Source organism: Monodelphis domestica, chromosome 1 (genome assembly GCF_027887165.1).
Source record: "Monodelphis domestica isolate mMonDom1 chromosome 1, mMonDom1.pri, whole genome shotgun sequence".
Taxonomy (NCBI): Eukaryota; Metazoa; Chordata; class Mammalia; order Didelphimorphia; family Didelphidae; genus Monodelphis; species Monodelphis domestica.
Window position 1 is genome coordinate 551,911,789 of NC_077227.1, and position 23,214 is coordinate 551,935,002.

Genomic DNA, 23,214 nt, shown 5'->3' on the forward strand with positions numbered 1-23,214 from the left:
TTTGAAGTAGAGTGAATAATACTCAATACGTAAGTGTATAATTTATGATATGTTATGTTATGTTATAGATTTAGCATTTCTGTTTAGAAATGATTATTATTAATATACTTTTATAGGATTACAGAAAAAGTTAAAATAACTAAATACGTAAATGATAAAGTGTTACAAAGTTTTATAAGTTTTGGTTAACACCCACCTCAACAAGGATATATCAACCTCAGGGGGATATGTATATAATGTTCTTGTACATAACATTCTTGTATTTTTTGTACATAGTAACTTTAATGTAAATTCGGATTAATATCTTTAATTTCTTATTTCTGTAGAGTATAGTCAGAATTGTGTTTTTCTGTAACTGCAAACATTTATAATTGTATATAATGTGAGACTTGTATGTTGCAAGATTTGACTTGCTTTCTTCCTTCCTCCCTTTACTTCTCTCTGTTTCTAATGTAGAGTGTAAGATAGTTTTCTTTGAAAGATCCACTGGGGAGACTGGTCTCCCAAAGGATCTCAGGGGAATTATGATAAAGGGAATTTCTTTATCTCTCCCTCTCTCTCTTTAAGAGGCAGGAACAGAAAATTTTCTAAGTAAAAGCAAAAAAGAGCTGAAGATTCTGTCACCTAGGAGACTAGGAAAGCATATAAGAAAAACACCATTAAGAGAGAGCATTCTTTTTCTCTGGATTTCTAGAGAGCAGGAAGTTGGTATTTCTTTGTCTCAGTCAAACTGATAGTTGGACTATTCACAGCTGGGGATAAAGAAACTGAATTAAAGGAAGTTGTAGGTGATAAATGTTTATTGATTAGATTAGGTAGTTAGGTAACAAATATAATTTTAGGTAGACAGTATAAAGAAGTTAGGCCTGGTCTGTTTCAGGCAGAAGCACCTGTCATTGAGGGCAGTTATATTTAGGGTTTTTTAGAAATTTTAGTTAGTATTGGGTTTTAGGTATATCTATAAGATATTAGAGTAATATTTTCACTTTCCTCCTTCCTATTTCCTATCTGAACTTCTTCCCAAAATAAACTATTTTGTGTTTTACCAAAATACTCTCCTCACATTTTGTCAAATTCTTACCCAAAAATTTAACCCTTAACAACTGTTATTGATAAAATAATTTATTTGGCTGCAGCCAACCTGGTAATGTGCTTCACTGATTGGCCTTATTCCTTTTATAGATCAAATATATGGTCCCCAATGCTTCTAAGAGTGGTCTTCACTAGATTAAAATGTAATTAGAAAATACTTGACAAAATAAGTGAAAACAGAATGAAAAATGGATGATATTAAAATATAGTTTACTAAGTCAACATTTAATCTGCAGAAATTCTTATGAATATTTTAGTGAACTATGTTTCTATTTAATTTTAATATCATTGTTCTATGAGACTAAAAGGCTAGTCTATCATTACTTGACCTGTACTTGAAGCCTTTCTAGCTAGATCAAACTCAATAAAGATTGTATTCTATTGATATGACTTTTAAGTATTACCTCTTCACATGATGAAGATTTATGGTAGGATATGAAACAAATAAAATTATAAAATGCTATTTGAAATACACTCTAGTAAATACCATGAAGTATTATAATATATGAAGATCCATTAAATCAATTCTAACATATTATAATTATGTATATTGTATATTGTAATTATTTCAATATTATGATATATTGTTAGTAATACCATCCCTTTTTTCCCCCTCTGAACATAATTATATACAAATAATGCCTGGTGTAACATACCATAATATTTATAAGGTGATTGTGCTTTCTCAAGCACAAATGTAGTAGAAATTAAATTTAATAACTGAAATTGATTAAGTGCCTTCAACATAAAGTCACTATTCAGGGCAACGGGAATACAAATATTTTAATAATAATAATCCTTGCCCTCAACATGATTGCATTCAACTTGAGAAGGTGAGACAAAATACAGATAAGTATCATGCAAAGGCAGAAAAGATATCCAGAGAAGAAATCTAGACTAAGTGCTCTAGGAAAACTTCAGGAGAGCGGGGCCACTTTTATCCAAAGAGAATGGGGAAAGTCAACTTCATGTAGAACATGATGCCTTTGCTGATCTTTTGAGGAAGATAGAAATTCTGATCTGAAGAGTCATTATAGTACTTTGATGATGATGATGATGGTGATGATGGTAATGATGGTAGTAGTGGTAGTTCTGGTGATGATGATAGGCAGTGCATCATAGCTTACAGATTATGTGTTTTGGAGTCAAGAGAAACTGGGATCAAGTCTTGCCTCTGAGATATATAAGCTGTGTAATCCTGAGCAAGTCACTAAACTTCTCAATGCCCTGGGAAATTCACTATTACTATAAATTTCAAATGAGTTGGGGAACTATTTAAATGGAGAGAGTACCTATTAAGAAAGTTACCTATTCTAATGAAATTATGGGTCTAATATTGCCTCTGGTCACCCCAGAAAAATAAATCAACAAAAGAGAAAGAGTAACAGCAACAACAACAACAAATGATATTTATATTATACTTTTGGGAAATCATTTTGCATGCTGGTTCATCTGTGTGTGTGTGTGTGTGTGTGTGTGTGTGTGTGTGTGTGGCTTCATTACTTAGATCGCCTTGTTATAATGCAATCTTAAAAAGAATGTGGCCTTAAGGTCCATGTCTGGATAAGGCATTAGTGGATTCTCATTTTCCAAAAAAAAATAAAAAAACTACAAACCTAAGACAGGATTAAATGGAAGTCTTCACCACTGCACTAAATTTTTTGATACTATAGTGAGTCCTTATTTCACAAGTATGAAAAACGCTTAAAAGTGAGGAAATTTATAGCATAAAGAGTTCTATCCCAATATAAAAATGAAAAATGAAAATCCTACCTGGTCACAAGGAGAACAGCATTTATTTGCCATTTTCATCTGGAGAAAGAAGTTAGTGAAGAGTCAGTTTAACAAGAATATCAATGCTATAATTTTTCAAGCTGTTTGGCAGTTGAAATTAATTAGTAACACAAAATGCCCTTGGACAAAGATTATTTGGGGTATATCTCTTTTGAAACTACATTGCTGTTCAACAAGTTGTCACAAATTTATTCAAACAATTCTGATAATAAGATGAGGCCATTTAAATATAATTAAGAGACTCTTAAAGAGGGAAAAAAAATTAATCTGAGTCAAACTGTAGACCAGTAGATGCCTCTGCCACTTTATAAAATTAACAAAAGGAGATAATCATTTTGGAACCATCTCTTTTCCAGATTATTATATCAATATTGGGAAAAATGATTTTGTTTCTTTAGGCCCCAGTTTCTTCATTTCTAAAATGAAGAGATTGGATGAGAAAACATTTAAGGAGTCTTTCTAGTCCCTTTTAACTATAATTTTACATGATTTCTCCAAATAATTTTAAAAAACTGGAAATGCATTAATATGTATAAAGGCCTATCAGCATGTAAGACTTATAGGGGTACACCAGAGAGACAGATGTACAGGAGAATGAGCACCAAAACAAAATAAAACATTGAATTTAGATTCAGAAATTTTACTTTATTCTTTTGCTACCTGTATGAATTCTACCTCTTGGGCATAGAAGATTATTCATCTATAAAATGTGTCGGGGATTGCTAGTGGAGGGGGACACAAACTTGATGATATCCACTGCCCCTTTCAGCTATTAAACTCTTTCATTGTATTACTGCCTAGTTGTAAAGTGTTTATCTAAATCACAGTAGTTTCACATTACAGATGCTAGGATGGGTAATAATACATTGAACCGAAATCACAGCTGGGGATTCTACTTGATTCATCCATTTACTTAAAATTCAGAAGTCATATTTATTCAAGGAAAAACAGCTTCAGAGCAAAAATAACTTCTTACAAGTATGTTTAACATTATTATTATAGAAAATGCATTGATTGAAATAATAAATCATTTTAACTCTAAAGAGAAAAGGATTGGAACTGTGAGTTTATTGATATAAGGAACTCCCAGATGAGGAAATTCACAATATGAGTGCAAATAGGCATCACCTTGCAACTCAGTGTCTCAAAATTGTCCAAAGTAGAGCTGGTCAGTGGCTTGCCCAAAATCATATAGCTAGTATGTGTCAGAGGAGTGATTTAAAACTAGGTCTTTAGGAGTTGGAGGTCAACACTATAATATTCCAAGGCTATCCCTTCAAGCTTTAAACCAAAGTTCATATTCATTGCATTATTATAGTATTGCATATTATAAAGAAGGTGATTTGCAAACAACAAGAAAACAAGTCACTATTATTATTTTATTATATATTATATATATATTACATATTATAATATTATTACAATTACTATTATTGTTACTATTGCTATTTTTATAATTACTCACCTCAAAGGCCCCTTCCAATTAGGGAAAAATCAAGATTATGGGTACTTTATTTCTAAAGGAAAATGTGATTAATCCTATTCTACTGTAGAATATACCTTTGAAAGAACAATATGATGAATACCAAATTCAAGTTAAAGGTCTCTCCTTAGCATGCAATTTGGTAAATCTTATCCAGGTGCCACAATCTATTTTTATGTCTTCTTGTCTCCTAAAAGGCTTTGGAGTGCAATGTATCATATTCTATAATGAGCTTGCACTGACCTATTTAGTTAAGACAAAAGCCAATCTAAAATCTATAGTTTAGAACAAGATATCAAACTAATTCCAAATGTATTTGAGTATATTCTTTTAACTTTGGAGAAGATTTGGCCCAGAGCAAATAAGATGTGAGAATATGTAGTGCTAATAACAATTGGAGAATCCAGTTCCTCAACAAAGTCAGAAGAGATTATTACAATTTAGTGTGATTTAAACCAAAACAAAACAAAATATATCTGTCCCAAACTATGACCCCTCTACAAAATTACCATAATTTTCAAATCTTACTAATATTTTCCCTTTGAGAATAAAACCATTAGTCCTTTAGAATGCTACTTCTAGAATACAAAGGTAACATTTGAGAGCAGAATCGTGAAGTACTACAGGGAAAAAAGTCTTGATTTTTAGAGAGAAGATTTGGGATCAAACCCTGACTCTTCTAAATACTATTTCAGTAACATTGGGCAAGTCACTCTCTTGGCCTTAGTTCCTCATCTGTAAAATGAAAAGCTTTGACAAAGTGGACATTATTTTTCCCTTCAGGTCTATAGATATGACCTTAGACTTAAAGCAATACATGTACAGAATGAGACTTAGGAAGAACAAAATTTGAATCATTTTCTGTATGATTCTGGGCAAGTCATGTAACATCTTTGTCTCAGTTTCTTTCGAAAATGGGGATAATAATAGTACTGGTCTCACAGGGTTGTCATGAGACTCAAATGAGTTAGTATATTTAAAATGCTTTGTTAATTTTAAGATAACATAAATATTGGTATTGCATTATATTCTTATTATACTAAGAGGTGGCATGATTAATAAGAAAGAAGAAGAAAAGGAAAGGCTTAATATGTTGGTCACAGCCAAGAAGAATAATTACAAGGATACTGTACCTGGTAGAACAAAGGTGAAACTAAGACCTGGGGTGCAAAAAAAGGTTAAAGATAGTCCCTGCCCTCAAAGATCATATAATCTAAAGGGAAAGACAACATACAAACAGATAGATGCAAAATAAATTATATGTGGAATAAATAGGAAATAATCAAAAGAGGGAAAACATCAAAATTAAGGGGATTTACGAAAGGCTTCCTGTAAAAATTAGGGTTTTCCTTGGGACTACGCATTGGGATGTGCTAAGTCTCTAGAGTCCAAAAGTGTTTATGTATCAATTATTCACAAGGGCCTGTAAGGCAAGATTTTTTTTGTTTTCAAGATGTGTTTTTGAGAAAACTTCCATGGATAAGCCTTTCTGATGGTTAAAAGTTGTCAGAGAACAAATACAAACCTAGTCTTCTTACTACAGTATTATGTTGCTGCATAATTAATACTTAATGTTTATAAAAATACAGTGTATTTACATGGATAGTAAAAGCATTATTCACCAGGATATCTGGAAATGGGCGGCAATGATGTAGTAAAGGGTTTAGTTGTAAGTTACTAGTGTCCCCTATCCCTTTCCTGTTCCTTTAAATCAAATCAGGATAGTAATACAGTGACTAATTTATAGCCTTTTGAGGGGATCAAATGAGACCATCGATGTGAGAATAAGAAATATAAGGCAACAGGAGAAAAAAAAAAGATTAAGAGCATGATGAATGCTTGAAAAAAATCTGGATGATTATTTTTTCATTCATAAATTTCAGAGGCATTTTAAGAGAGTTTTGAAATATGATTCTAATTTCCCTGTTTGCAACAAGTTGCTTAAAGACTAATTAATGACAGCATGGCTTCTATGAATGATCAACAGAAGTAGTAAGGTTGGGAAAATGTGTATACATACATTTTGAAGTGTCAAATCGCCAATGTTAGTTGATACTGCTCTTAGCCAGTCAGCACTCTCCTGGGATGTATAAAACTGAATGATGCCGGTACTGACTCCATCCAGGGCTAGCACTTCAAAAGCATTAGATCTGCAAGGAGAGAGGGAATACAAAGCTATGTCTCTGTTCCTATACTATCTGATAGACTTCCAAACCATTTTTGGGGGGCAAGGAATAAAAAAGGATGACATTTGAAATTCAGTGAGTGGTTTTTTACTACAGTTTAAACTTATGCTTTCAAATAAATATTATTCACTATGGGTTCATATGTGAGAAAATGTGCTCACAGATCTGACATATTTAAGTGATTGTGCTTAATATATATTGGAATTAAGTTAAAATCTTTGAAATCCCTCACCACCAAAAGTAATTTCTTTTATAATAAAAACTTACAAAGGGAATTCACAAAGGTAATAACTCTTCTTATAGAAATTTTGATGTTTTTTTCCTTACATTTCCAAAGTAATTTATTTAAAGTCCTTTTATTGTAGTCTTTAAATCTGCTGACAACAGGATGATGATATATATCATAGTCTTTTCTACACATTAATTAATATTTTTAAAATCACTAAATCATATACATATATTTAGCCCCTGCAATGACAGTTTAATGGTTCCTTACACGTTAGCAAATGGCTAAAATCAGCCCAAGCAACTTAGGGACAAAAGTGAAACTTTCCATTTCTTCAGCATTTTATTCAAGGAGCCATATTCCTTCCTCCACAAGTCTAACTGCTTCAAAGGCATTTTCTACACACTATTACAAGGAAAAAAATGAAATCTGAATTTTAGTTCTTTTTTTTTCAAATTAATATCTTGTATTTTAGTGGGCCTATTGACCCTATAGCTCATTGTTGGTAAAGTATTGGCACTCTACCACTCAGGTAGCTGCCCCATTCTGCCTCTTTCCAGAGCCAGAGGACATTTTCTATCTGCCCAACCCCACCCCTCTGTACAGTTGCCCCAAACAAGTAATTTCTCCCTCTGCTCTTTAGGGGTAATGCAGGGATGAAGGTGGGGGCGGGGATTGGAGGGGACAACAAGCAGCTTGAAATTTCAGTCTGGGCATGAGAACCTGAAAATTTTCACCAATGTGGTTATAGCTTATCAGAATGAAATAATTAAATGAAAAAAATAGTAGCTTAAATTTTAAAAAATGTGAAATTTACAAAGATTTTCTTCACAATAACCTTGTATGTACAGAAAAATATCATCACAAGTCCATTTAACAAATAATGAAGCTTTCATATAAAAAGAAGCTATTATATCAAATATTTAAAAATCCAAGATCTTCCATCTAATCATTCCATCCCAACTTTCTATTCCAATTTAGAACACCAGAAAAAAAAAATCTAAACCAAAAGATACACTCAATCGAAGTAAATTTCCACATTAGTCATATCTAAAAAAATGTCTCATTCTACATTCTGATCCTTTTATCTCTCTGTTAGGAAATACATAGCACATTTCATAATTAGTTTTCTGGAATTCTGGCTTTACAGTATGCAGATAAAAGTTCAACAAAATAGATTTCTATCACATTCTATTCCAAACTTTTTTCATACTTTCTCCAATTTTTGAGCACCTTTTCAGATCCTATTCTTTGCCATCTCAAAAAGAGATGAGAATATTTTTGTAGTTTGTTTTGCCTAAGGCTAATCTCTCCCTTAGTCTATCCCCTTTCTAATTCCCTCTTACCTCTCCTTTCTTTTCCCTCCTATTTCCCTGTTGATTTAAATGTTTCTGTACACATATCTGTATATGTGTTTATTCTTCCTATTTTTGAGCAGTTCAGTTAACAGTGAAGCTTATGTCAGCCTTTTCTCCTACCCCCTCATCTTTTTTGTTAGTAGATATGTCTACTTGTACATTCTGATTATGGAGAAAATTTAATCTAACCTTCCTTTCCCTGCCTCCCAATCCACAGTTTATTCCTCTTCTCTTTCTATTTTTTATTTACAAAACAGAGCTACTCCTATGCTTCACCTCCTTGAATCCCCTTTACGCATAATAATGATAACAGATTTAAGAGGACATATGTGTATATGTTCTCAGTCTTTGAAGTTAAGCACTTTATACTTGTTAGGGAATGAAAACATATATATTACATATGTTATATAAACTTCAAAGTTTCTCTGCAGGTCTGTTCTTTTTATCAGGAATGCTTGCAAATACTTTATTTTATTAATGATTCATTTTTCCCTGTAGCATGATGCTCAGTTTTGCTGGGTTAGATATTCTTAGCTTACTGTAAGGACATATTTTTGATTTCAGGAATATCATATGTCAAGTTCTCTGCTTGTTTATAGTGGTGGCAAATAATGGTGCATCATCTGGACTATGGCTAATTACTACTTGAATTCTTTCTTTCTGGTTCCTTGGACTCAGAAGCTATGTATTTTAATTATGATGGTCCTGGGAATTTTCATTTAGGAATTCTTTCAGAAGATGACTTCTAGATTCTTTCTAATTAAATTTTTAATTTTTATTCCAGAAGAGCTGGACAAATTTATTGATTATATTTCTTAATTTATTTTTTAACCATGCTTTCATTAAAGGGGGAAGAAAAATGAGTGTAAATATTTTGCTTTTTCAAAAATACACTAATAAAAATCATCGAATTAAATAGTTGTCAAAACAATTTTAATTGTTTTTATTCCATACATGACCAATGTTATTTTTGTTTTCTACATGTTTGAGAGATTACTCAAAATATAAAGGATACAAAATCCAACATCTGACACCAAACATTGTTCCAGAGTTTAAAGCAGTTGTAATTTGGGAGAACATTAAAAACAAAAGGAAAGTGTTCAAGAAAATTGTACAGGTAATTTTTTCCGTGCTCTTCTAAATTTCTCATGATATCAGCATTTATGATCTTATCTTGTTATATAGTGTGAATGTTGGTCTATGTCTAATTTATATCAGATTGCTTTTCAGTTTTTCTAGAAATTTTGTTAAAATACTGCATTTTTATCCCCCAAAAGTTGGATCCATGTGCTTATCAAACATTTGATGACCATGATTATTCTGGGTATTATGCATCTAATTTATTTCACTGATTAACTATTCTTTATTATCCAGTATATATATATATATATAACTCTTGCTTTGCAATACAGTTTGAATTCTGGGACTGCTGTGACTCCTTTCTTTGCTTTTTTAATTGATTCTCTTGAAATTCTTGACCACTTAAAATATTTTTCTATTTGATCTGTCTTTATTTGTGTGAAGTGTTTTGGCATTGTGTTCATTTTAGCACCTATATGTGATTGAAGGTAGACTCCCAAGTATTTTATACTGTGTGTAATTTTGTGAAAAGTGTTTTGTGGTTTTGTTCATATAATTCCTGTGTTTGTCTTTCCAGAGAGATTCCTAAATATTTTACTTTTTACATTCTCTAGAGTGATTTAAAATGAAGTTTATCTTTCTACTTACTGCTGCTGAATTTGCTTGGAAATATACAGAAATGGTGATAATTTATATGGGTTTATTTTTGTATACTGCGACTTTGCTAAAGTTGTGAATGATTTCCACTAGCTTTTTACTTGATTCTCTAGGATTTTTTAAGTAGACCATCATATCATCTGCAAAGAGTAATAGTTTAGTCTCCTCAGTGCCCACTTTAATACATTAAATTTCTTTATTCTTTAATTGCTTCTGCCAGTGTATCTAGTATACTGTTAAATAATAGAGGTGATAATGGGTATCCTTGTTTCACTCCTAATTTTATTGCAAAGGCTTCTAATTTATCCTTATTGCAGATGATACTTGCTGATGGCTTTAGATATATATTGTTTATTATTTTAAGGAAAAGGCCTTCTTTTCCTATACTTCCTAGAGTTTTCAATAGCAATGTGTGTTGTATTTTGTCAAAGGCTTTTTCTGCATCTATTGATATAATCATGTGATTCCTGTTGGTTTGGTTGTTGATATGGTCAATTATTTGGATAGTTTTCCTGATATTAAACCATCCTTGCATTCCTGGTATAGTGAATAACACTCATGATACTTGCTGGAGTCTTTCTGCTAGTATTCTACTTAAGATTTTTCCTTCTTTGTTCACTAAAGAAATTGATCTGTAGTTTTCTTTCTCTGTTATTGGTCTGCCTGGCTTTGGAATGACTACCATATTTATGTCATATAAGGAATTTGGTAGAACTCCTTCTTTGCTTATTTTATCAAATACTTTGTATCATATTGGGATTAGCTGTTCTTTGAATGTTTGATAAAATTCACTTGTGAATCCATCTGACCCTGGGAATTTTTTCTTGGGAATTTCATTGATGCCTTGTTCATTTTTTTTTCTTAGATGGGATTGTTTAAGAATTATATTTCCTCTTTTGTTAATCTAGGAAATTTATATATTTTGTAAACATTCAATCATTTCACCTAGATTGTCACATTCATTTCCATATAATTGATCAAAATAGTTCTTAATAATTACCTTAATTATCTCTTCATTAGAGGTGAGATCATCCTTTTCATCTTTAAACCTGTTAATTTGATTCTCTTCTTTCTTTTTAAAATTAGATTAACCAGTACTTTATTTTATTTGTTGAGTTCACATTTCTTGTTGGATCTTTGGCTTCTACTTGATCCATTTTTAGGGTATATATCTTCACTAACTGTATCCCCAATTTGAGTACGTTTTCCCCCCAACACATATCACCCTTGTATAGGGTGAGTTTCTAGCATTGTTGGGATAAATTCTTATCTAACTTTTTCTTTATATAGTATATGTGTGTTTTTGTTTACATGTTGCATAATATAAGAATAATGCTTTTGTTTGTACTAGCTTTATGATTACCACTTTCCTGTAATTTCCTTAGCCCAAACATTTGCTTTAACTTGAGGCATGGGGCCAAATAATTCTTCCAACCCATTTCATAAATTTCGATTTTATTTGGCTAGATTCTGCTGCTCTTCTCAAGGGCTAATACTGTTCCTATTTCTTATTTCTTAGAATACTGAGTATTATATTATTCTACTGTCTCAGAGACAGGCTGAGAACTTGCAAGTTTTCAGTTCTCCAAAAGTGGTCTGGTACACTGCAAATTTTGACTAAAGTTCCTCTGGTCTAAACTGTGCAGATTTCTAACTTTGGTTTAGGTCTGAGTAAAGCATTCATATAATACATTTCAGAAGATTATGCTTTCTATATTCCCCGCTTCTTCATTTATCTTCCATATCTTTTTGTCTATTAGCTACTTTCTTAATGCTTACAAACATGCCCATGTATCCTCTATCCTTAAAAATACTCTCAGTTTATTAATCAACCAACTAGTTATTGTCCCATATCTCTTCTCTATTTCGGGCCAAAATCCTTGAAAAGGAGATTCCTTCAAACTTTTTCATTTCATTCTTCTCTTTATTCTCTAGTCTGGATACTGACCTTCTTATTCAATTAACATTGCTCATTCCAAAGTTAGTAATGATTTTTAAATTGCCAAATCTAATGGCCTTTTTCTTCTTCTCATTTCACTTATAGATCTTATTAACTTCATGGAGTCAATTACAATCTACACATGAATGATTCAGATCTATTGTTTAGCTCTAACTTCTCTCTTGACCAGTAGTATTTAATTTCCAAAGACCTTTTAAATATCTTAAACTGGATTTTTCATAGATTGGAGGTATTGAACTCAGTGCCATAGAACTCTGAAGTATAGTCTGAATCAGATTAAATTGTATGAATGTTTAATAAAATAAATAAGAATCCAATAGAACATTAAAATGTTGATTTACAAATTTCTAAGCCATTACCTTCCATCTTAGAAACAATCCTGTGTACTGAGGTCTAAGGCAAAAGAGTACTAAGGGCTAGGCAGTGGGGATTAAATGCCTTGCCCAGGGTCACACACCTAGGAAGTGTCTAAGCCTATATTTGAACCCAGGAATTCCTATCTTTGAGTCTGGCTCTCAATCCACTGAGCCACATAGCTGCCCTATGATTTTTAGTATTCTAAGTCAACATGTGACCCACATGTTTCTTTTTGTGCTTGCCACCACTATTATAGACAATCTTAAGCTTAACATATCAAGACCTGAGCTATTTTGCCCCCAAACACTCCCTCCTTTCTTCCTAATGTTCATATTATTGTTGAGGGTAATTATTCTTTCAGTCATTCCGGCAAATAAGTTTGGTATAATTTTTAATTCCATACCTTTTCTTAGCTCCCATATCCAATCAATTGCAAAGGGTTGACCTTTCAACACATATTATGTTGTGTCCCTTTCTCATTTTGAAGTGGAAAATCAGTAGATAAATTAGCAACCATTTCTTAAGTTCATAACATGTGCTGAGCAAAATGTAATATTTAGGGGATATAAAGACAAAATGCATTCATTGTACAATGGAAAATGGTACTTGGTCCTAGATTTTAAAGAGGGAGATAACATGTATATCTATAGTGATTTCCCCAAAAAGGAGATAAAAGACAAAAATGTAGCCTTGAATAGAAGGTAATATTAGGTATATCCTCAGGATCCTAGACATATACTTGAGTAGAGTCTTGAAGTAAAACAAGAATTTGAATAGATGGAAGTGAGAAAAGAGTACAGGTCAGTTATGAGGGCAATTTTCATGAAATAGGTCAGAAAAGGAGTTGATATTTTGCATTTAAGGAACATTAACAAGGGAAGTTTAGCTAGATTGTTGCATACACAGAGAGGAGTATCATATTATAATAATGGAAAGTTATGGTCAAACCAGATTATGACAATCTCTAAACATTAAATGGAGGGATTTATATTTGATTCTAAGATGATATAGGAAATCATTTAGTTTAATTGAATATGGAGGTGAAATGTTTGTACCTATGCTTCAGAAAATTCATTTTATCAGATCTACAGAGTTTTGATTGAGGTGGGAATATACTTGAGACAAGGAGGACAATTAGAAAACTATTGCAATAGCTCAGAGTAATGGAGATGAAAATCTGAACTATGATGATCATCATGTGAATAAAGAGAAAGTGACACGTGATAAATTTTGTAAGAGAAGAGTTGGTAGACTGGGCAACTGACTGGATATGGATAGTAAGAATGAGAAGTCAGTGATGATACTGGTTTAGGTAGGATGATAAAACAAAAATAGGGAAGTCAGAAGAAAGATTAATTATTTTAAACATATGATGGTTCTTTTTTCAAAGTAGGAAGAAAATAAGCAATTGTTGAACATCTAGAATTTACCAGGTACTGTGCTAAGGACTTTATCAATATTATTTCACTTGATTTTAAAATTTCAATCTGCTATTATTATCCCCTTTTTAAATTTGGGGAAACTGAGACAGGCAGGGGCTATGTAACTTACTCAGGGTAACAAAGATAGTGAGTTTCTCCTCTCTGGATTTGAACTGAGGTACTCCTGACTGCATAGTAGGCACTCTTTTCATTGCCCTTAGATGTCTCACGATATATTAACTTTAATATGTGACAAATAATATTAAGTTTGATAGGCATACAAAACATATAGTTTAAAATATTCAATAAACAAGTAGTTATGGAGGACTAGATTGAAGAGGAAATATTGTGATGTGAACAAAGAAATCCAGGAAGTATTTGCATAGAAATAATAATTGAAACCTTGGGAGCTGATGAGGTCCATCATTTGAGAAAATAAAAAAGAGGGTTTTATACAAAATTTTGGGCTACAGAGTTAGTTTGAGGGGCGGTATGGATGATGAATCCATAAAAAAAGCAGAACATAAGTGTTTAGAAAGGTAGGGACTTAGAGCAGTGTTTTGGAAATCTAAAAGGAGAAGTTATTCATAGGAAAAGGTGGTCAACAGTTTAATACAAGGATGATTGAAAAAAGTTAATTAAACCTTGCAATTAAGACCTCATTGGTAAAATGAGATAAACAGTTTTAGTTGAGGGATGAGGTCAAAAGCCATATCATGAAGAATTTGGAAGAGATTAAGCAATGGAGGCAATGAATCAAACACCTTGTTCAAAGACTATGATTAAGAAAGAGGGGAGGGAAAGAGAGCTTGAGGGAATTAGAGGGATTATCATAGAGATAATTATTTTTTGAGGATAGGGGACACTTGGAAACCTATGTAGACAATAGACAAGGAGAATCAATAGATGAAAAGAGATTGAAGATTGGAAGGTGGATGATTTAGAAGTAAATTTCTGGTTAATAAGGAGGGGATGTATGATGAGAGTAGTTAGGTATAAAGGAGTTATCTTTTTAAAAAATTATCTTTATTTATTCCAATAAAAAATTTACACATAAGCTTTCCAAAGTTACATGTTTTGTGTTATCACACTTCCTGTTTCCTCCCTCCTCTCAGAGTTGACAAACCATTCCAATGGATTAGATATGTATTATCACTTAAAACATATTTTCATATTATTCATTTTATAAGTGAAAAATTTTATAACACCAAAGACCCAAATCTATATACGCAAATAAACATGTGAATAATCATATGCTTTCATTTGCATTTATACTCCAGCAATTCTTTCTCTAGATGTGAATAGCATTCCTTTTCATAACTTCATCAGAATTTTTAAAGGAGTTATCTTTGATGGAGAGAAAAGTCACCTCTTTATCAGAGACTGGAGTACAGATAGTGAGATACATTTTTTTCCTATATTGCAAGTAGTCATAAGATGTAGCAGCTAAGTAGTACAGTGGTGAGAGTGCCAGATTTGGAGTCAAGAGCAGTCAGTCATCTTCCTAAATTCAAATGAATGTAGCTTCAGATTTACTTATTAGCTGTGTGACCCTGGGCAAGTCAATTAAACCTGTCTCCCTCAGTTTCTCATTTGTCAAATGACATGCAGAAGGAAATGGCAAACCACTTGAGTACTTCTGCCAAGAAAATCCCAAATGGTATTACAAAGTGTTGGACACAGCTGAAAAGAATGAACAAAACTACAATGTGAAGAAGAGGAGACAAGGTCAATTTTCTCTTGAAAGTATGAGTCCAATTTCTCAGCTGACAGGGCAGGAAAGAAGCTGAAATGCATAGAAGTTTGACAAGAGAAGAGAAAGTTTGAAAAAGATTCTATAGGGAGTAGGGCACCTTGTCAATTAGGGAAGGGTACAGGGATTGCTTGGGTCTGAGAGGGTTAGATTTGGAGTGAGAAAACTTATAGTCTTCTGTTATATACTACCCTTGGGCAGGTCATGTGAAAAGGCAGCTCTCTGCAGATTCAGAGGAACCAGGTTCAAATCCCTCTTCTGTTACCCAGTGAATTGATTACTCTTTCTGATTTTCAGCTTTCTCATGTGTAAAAAAGGGCAATTAGAAACTAGATAGCCATTAAGATCCCTTCCAGGTCTAAATCTATGATTCTATGATTCATATTTCTCATAATTTACCTGTACATATTCTCAACTTAAGAGAAGTTGTAGTGTATGTTCTCCTTGATTTCTTCCATGTATATTTCATGTGATTTCTTATGATTGTAAAGAAAATAAAAAAATAATGTAAAATCTAAGCACACTATGGTATTATGTGAATATTGCCTGTTGCTATGGATAAAACAAGTCCTTTGATAGAAATAACAGTTGGTATTTGACACCCTCCAAGGGTCACCTTTCATTTCCCTTCTCACTCTAAATCTATGCTTCTATGATTTCAGAACTCTGGAGACAATGGTTATTGTTTAGTCATTTTAGCCTTATTCAACTCTTTGTAATCCCATTTTTTATTTTCTTGCCAAAGATGTTGGGGTGGGATGTCATTTCCTCTGCATTTTACAAATGAGGAAACTGAGTTAAATATTTAAAGTTATGTTCAGAGAAGAGAATCATCACAAGACTGGCTGATGATTTTTTTTTCAGGCTCAGAATTTCTGAACATTAGGATATAGTCATGATGAAATCAAAGAATCTTAATGTGTTGAAGTGTACCATACTTAATATGCTGACAGGATAAATGACAATTATAGGTTTCCTTATCCACAGTTCTCTCCTTATCAACCATTCAAATGGTCCATAATAAAATTATTTATTTAAATACAATGTCCATTACTTGGGCATAAAGGAGAAGAGAGAATGTTCCTAAGAACTACATCCCATGTAGGTGTTTAATAAGTGTTTTCTGTATTGAACTTCCTTCTGGTTTCAGGCCTAGAAATTGGATGTTTTCTCTCCCTATTTATGTTGAAAACATTATACAATCAATTTCTTTAATTACAGAGTGACAGGGACAGAGGAAAGAAGAGATTGATTCTCAGGGTATTTGCTCAACACAGACATGGCATACATACAAACATCCTTCTCATGGTTTTAGGATAATGGGAAAGTATTTCCCTATGTCGATTTTCAGAGAGAGATTTATATAAAATTAAAAAAAAAGAATGATATATAATAAAATTTCTTTTGAGATTGAAAAAAATATGTCCAAGATATTCTTCCTTGGGCTAAGGCAGTCCCTACAAGGGGAGTGAATTTTCATTTTTCATAGATATTACTTATCCACTCAATTCAATTTAATAAATACTTATTAAGTGCCTACTATGTGTCAGGTACTGTGGTAAATACTGGAGATATATCAAGGGCAAAAAAATCCTTTCCCTCAAGAGATATAAATAATTGTTTAAATATGCACTACTCATTATTTCATAAAAATAAGATGAATAATACTTGTTCATAGTTCTGAAATGAAATGTAATAAATCTATTTCTCTCTATAATTAATTATTAACTTATGAATTATATTAATTCTTTCACACAACTCCAGCAAGAGAATAAAGCAAAACTTCATGTTGTTCCATGCTCTTTAAGCTAATGTAAAATTAATTAAAATAAATTCTTTTTTAATATCCAATTAACTGGCAATTGTTGAGAATTTTGTGGATACCACAGACTTCAGCTTTTTAGAAGTAGGATAAGACATTGCTTACCCTTGCTCTGGAATGCTAAGGGTGAAGAATTGACTGAGAAACTGTTTAGGTGAATACTAGGGTACAAAAGGGCAACTTTGGCTACTGGTCATAAAATAGGGTATAAATTAGATTGTCAAGTATGAGCAAAATATATATATATATATATATATATATATATGTGTGTGTGTGTGTGTAGTAAACCACTTACAGTGACAGAGTACTAACCTGAGAGTTTACTTCTGATTTAGATGTGTAGAAATTACCAAGGATTGGATTTTTATCTTAGTGTACATAAGTATGTCTTTGAAATTCCACATTTTTATTAATGATAATCCTACTCTGTTCTAAAATTGTCAGTCACTGTCTTCCTTGACTCAACTCTTTTGTAGCATTTCCCTTTCTATGGCCATAGACGAGATAGAAAGGGTAATAAGGTACTCTCTGGAAAGTTCCTGAGTATCCCTGACATTCACTAAGACATTAATTTCAGCTTTTTAAAAATCAAGTTCTAACTCAGAAAGAGAAAAATACACCAGTCATTCACATTAGTTGAAGTCCTATAATTACATTATACACTGCTTTCTTCACTTTTGATCAATCAGACATTGAGTACAAGGGATAGGAAGGGAAAAATAATGGGAAATTCTTAAACATGAGAAATTTTCTGGAGAAACTAGGTATGGATAATTTAGGAGAGCTGTGTAAAACCAGAGGGCACTAAGTATGTGAGATGTCAGAAAAAAGGCACAGAAAGGGATGTTGGTACACATGGTGGCAAGCAAAATCATCTTATTTTTGTAACTCTTATCTACAAATACAATACTAATCAATGAAGAACTGCTGTTAGGAGTTTTTCAAGGGTTCAGTTGAGAGCCTGAGTGATTCTTCAGAATGGTCCTGGGCTTCCTATTGGCAGACAATAAAATATTCTGCACATATCAGGAGCTTAATAAATATTGACTGACTTTAATCAACATTCTGTTTTCAGAATAAGTACCCATTAGTACACATTAATATAAGCTAATTGAAAGCTGGATTGCTGCCATAATTCATCAAATGTGAAAATACTTATCTGTGCTAATCAAAAAATAAAAAAGAAAGTTAACTTGCTTCAACAGTGTCATTAAAATCAAACAAACAACTTATTCTTCTTCATTATTAACACCAACTAGTTTTTGGCTTTAAAATGTTCTTTTATGCTGCCCCCCCCCCTTCAGAGTTAGTAAAGAATGATTCAATGAAAAATAAATACTACAAATGAAACAGGAAAATCCTTATTTTACTACATTACTATTTTCCAATTCCAATGAAATTGAGAATAAGGACCCAATGGTCCAAATGCCTTAACTTGAAAAACAAACAAATGCAAACTACCACAGATTTGTTTTAATTTGCATTTCTCTAATCAAGTTTGATATAGTACATTTTGTCATATGATTATCAACAGCTCTGATTTCAGTTTCATTTGAAAATTCCTTGTTCATATCATTTGATCATTTGACAATTGGGGAATAACTTGTATTCTCATAATTCTGTCTTAGTTTTCTATATATTTGAGAAATGAGACTTTTATCAGTGAAATGTGCTATAAAAAGTTTTTGCCTAGTTCATTGTTTCCCTTCTAACCTTGTTCGCATTTATTTTTTGTTTGTGCAAAAGGCTTTTAATTTAACATAATCAGAATTATTCATTTTACACCTTTAATGCTCTCTATCTCTTGTATGGTCATATATTCTTTCCTTCTCCATAGATGTACCATTTAAGCTATTCTATGTTCCCCTAATAATTTATGATATGATTCTTTATATCTAAATCATATACTCATTTTGATTCTATCTTGGTATATCATGTGAAATATGGCTCTCTACTTAGTTTCTGTCACACTATTTCTAAATTTCACAGCAGATTTTGTTAAATAGTATGTTCTTATTCCAAAAGCTGGTGTCTTTGGACTTATCAAACATTAGGTTGCTGAGGTCATTTACCCCCTGTATATTGTGTATCTAGCACTCCATTGATCAATCATTCTATTCATTAGTGAAGATGATACAATTTGATGATTACTGCTTTAAAGTAAGGTTTGAGATTTGGTACTGCTAGGCCACATTACTTTACAATTATTTTTTATTAATTCCCTCAGTATTTTTGTCCTTTTGTTCTCCAGATGGATTTCTTAAAATTATTTTTTTTAGTTCTATAAGTTAATAATTTGGTGATTGGTATTGTAAAGGGTGAAATTATAGTTGAGACTGAAAAAATCTGAATTTAAGTGGTCACCAAGGGAAATAAAAAATAATAAAATACCCAAGTCAGCTGCCAAATTTTATGGTGATTTAATTAGAACAGGAGGAAAAAATATTAGAGGGAGAGAGAGAAGGAGAGAAGGAAAGGAGTTTAACTCAAAATCCACTCTGGCTCAGGCAGAGCCAAGAGGGAGTTGAAGGCCCTGGAGAGCCAACGCAGAGAAAGGGGTCAGTCCTTATCACTCACATGACCGGTCTGAAGGAAAGCTGTCTGAGGGGCTCCTCCAAGCTTGAGCTCCAGGATGGAACTGAGCTTTAGCCCTCTCCACAGGAAGTCATGAGAACTCCAGAGGCTGTTCTCTACCTCACTTCCTGTGTCTCACATGTGCCAATGGTGGCTCAAGCTTGACTTAGGACAGCCCAAAGGTCTGTCCTTTTTTTTTTTGTACATGTCTGTTGAAGGCCATTTTCTCAGATAATTAAATCTTGAGTTTTATGCAGACCTTCCTAATCTTGTTAAACTCAGAAGGGAGGAGAAATGTAGTTTCCAAGACCTGATTCTGCTATTACAAGTATCTCTATTGTTATTGATCAGGAAATAGCTAAATCAGGTCTTCTAAAGAATGGTCTGATTAGGGTGGAATAGTTTTGAAATTCACAGTATGGCACTGAATAATCAAACTAATTTAGGTAGAATTGTCATTTTATTATATTAGCCTGGATAACACACGAGTAATTAATATTGTTTCAATAGTTTAGAGATGGCTTTATTTGTGTGAAAAAGTTTTGTAATTGTGTTCATATAATTCCTGGGTCTCTCTTGGCAAATAAATTCCCAAGTATTTGATATTACCTAGATTTATTTTGAATGGAATTCATCTTTCTATCTCTTGCTGCTGAACCTTATTGGTAATATATAGAAATGCTGATGATTTATGTGGATTTATTTTGTATCCTGCAACATTACTGAAGTTATTATTTCAATTAGTTTTTTAGTGGATTCTCTAGGATTTGCTAAGTATACCATCATGTCACCTGCATAGAGTGATAGTTTAGTTTCTTCATTGCCTACTTTATTTCTTTCAAATTCTTTTTCTTTTCTTTTTGCTAAAGCTATCATTTCTAATATAATATTAAATAGTAGTGGTAATAATGGGCATTCTTGTTTCACTCCTGATCTTGTTGGAAAGTCTTCTAGTTTATTCCCATTATAGATGATATTTGCAGATGGTTTTAGGTAGATGCTACTTATCATTTTAAGGAATGACCACTTATTCCAAGGCTTTATAGTATTTTTAATAGGAATGCCTGTTGTATTTTCTCTAAGTCTTTTCATGCTTCTATTGAGATAATCATATGATTTTTGTTACTTTGGTTATTGATATGTTCAATTATTCTGATAGTTTTCCTAATATTAAACCATTGCTTCATTCCTAGTATAAATCCCACCAGCTCATAGTGAATAATCCTTGTAACATATTGCTGTAGTCTCCTTGGTAGTATTTTATTAAAAAAATTTGCATCTATATGCATTAAGGAAATTGGTCTTTAATTTTCTTTCTCTGTTTTTGCTCTTCCTTGTTTAGGTAATGGTATCTTATTTGTGTCATGAAAAGAATTTGATATGATGCCTTCTCTGCCTAGTTTCCAAAATAGTTTATATATTAGAAAAAATTGAACAAACCATCAATAAACTCCCTAAAAAAAAATTCCAGGACCAGATGGATTAACAAATTATTTCTATCAAACATTTAAATGGTAATTAATTTCAATACTATATAAACTATTTGATGTCTTTACTATTTTGTACAAATGTTTTTAGTATTGATATTACTTCACTGTCTATAGAAGCTTTTAGCAAGCTGTAATTTCCTTTCTTCTCTCTTTTAATCAGATCTATTTTTGCCTGAGCTTTTTTTTTGAGATCACTTTTGCTATTCCTGCTTTTCAAATTTCAGATGATGCACAATAAATTTTGCTCTAGCACCTTACTTTTATTCTGTTGTGTCTCACTGCCTCATTTTTTAATCTGTTTGGGATACAGACCCAGTTTTCCTCATTTTCCAAGCCTTTTTTTGACTTTTACTTTTATCTTAAAGGTGGGTTCTGTTCTCAGGGTAGAGGAGGCACTCCCTTAAATTCCAGTTTTTCCTTGATGCTACTCTTAGTTCTATTTCTGGGTTTCTCCAAATGTCAGTTCTTCCAAGGTGTTATTACAGCCTAGGGGCTGGGAGCTCTGAAAGCCACCTCTCACAGCTATTTCAATCCTTCCCTGACCCTGCTGATGGCTTGCAGAGCTACTCTGTCCTGGGGCTTAGAGTCAAGTTTCAAGCTTGAGTGGGGGATTTTGGTCTCTCTCTAGGCTCTCGATCAGGCCAGGACACGGTGGACTGTCCTGGGGCTTGTAACTTCTTGAGTTTGGTTAGGGGCTGGCTTACAGTCTAGGTCTAGACTGACAGCAACCACTGTGTACTGCCTTGTGCTAGTCTTCCAGGTTCTTACTACAAGCTTGGGCTGGGGTTCCTAGACTTGTTCTAGGCTCACAGATTAGGCATGCTGGGCAGACTGCTTTGTGCTGGGATTCTGATCCATACTGTGGGTTTGGACTGGAGCTTGGAACTTTCTGGGGTATATGTTAGGTTGCATTGTTTTTGGTTTAGGCAGAGTCTCAGAGCTGGATGTTGGCTTAGGTCTAGATTCAGAACCTGGAATAGTAGAAGTCGGGTAGGAGGCTTGCTGTTGGCTTGTGGTCCTTACTTCTTGGAGCAGACTCCTATTGGTTGTGCTCCCTTCTTACCTCAGTGAACCAGACTCTCTATGCCTATCTTTCAAATTGTTCTCTGCATGAAAGTTGCTTTACTCTTTCTCCTTGTCGTTTCTTTCACTCTGGCATTCATTTTGAGGTATTATTTTAAGTTTGGGTGGAAAGGATTCTGACTTTCCATGCTTCACCACAATCTTGGTTCAACCCCCACTTTCCTCCCTCCCCCTCACTCATTTTCAAAGACAAAAAATGTCATGAAGTGGGAAGCCTCTGGATATTCCAGTGGAGTAAGGGCAATGGAATAAGGAAGGGTTAAACACATTTTGGAAACAAAAAATATTAGAAGGATAGCTTGAATGGGATTTGGAACCTGATTTCAAGTCTCATCTCTGAAGTTGTTTGCTTCATTGCTTGCAAGGCAGTTAGAAGGAGTAACACTAGATGGAGGGGAGGCAAAGTGTTCTTGGGAAATCTAGAGATTTTGTTAAAAAAAGGAAATGTGGTGTGAAAGAAAAATATATTCTCCAGAGGAAGTTTGAAATCTCCACCGGCCATAAAGAACAATGAAGACAATGTCAGTTGCTCTATAGCTGAAAATAATTTAGAAGAAACTGAGGGTAGAATGGTTTGTAGACTATTTAAGTGCATAAAACAGAGAGAGCTTTTTGCTAATCTTAATATTAGATTATAGAAGCTCAACCCTAGCTCTCATCTCTAATTAGACTGTCTCTATAGACTTTTCTAGACCCCACTTTCCCTCTCCCTTCAGGCCATATTCATACACTGACCCTTATTCATAGCTACTGATCTTGATTTCTTACAATGCTTGACTGTTAGCAGCTGGACTGGACCAACTATATACAGAAGAAATATGTTCTGAGGAAAAGACAATTGTATAGGCATCAATTGACTGATGATAAAGAAGTTATTT

At 33.0% G+C, this 23,214-nt stretch overlaps 1 protein-coding gene across 6 annotated transcripts in view; it reads right to left on the minus strand.

Annotated features, from left to right (window-relative positions):
• The window catches only part of SNTG2 (syntrophin gamma 2), a 771,339-nt gene that overhangs the window by 234,577 nt on the left and 513,548 nt on the right, over nt 1-23,214 (minus strand). For all 6 annotated transcript variants that reach the window (XR_008915522.1, XM_056813383.1, XM_007476197.3 and 3 more), the window contains 2 exons: nt 6,390-6,519; nt 2,866-2,904 (listed from right to left, as the gene is read on the minus strand). Coding sequence is in view for 5 of the 6 variants with exons in the window: in XM_056813383.1 (XP_056669361.1) it covers nt 2,866-2,904; nt 6,390-6,519 (169 nt within the window). In the remaining variant the exon portion in view is untranslated. The remainder of the gene's footprint in view (nt 1-2,865; nt 2,905-6,389; nt 6,520-23,214) is intronic.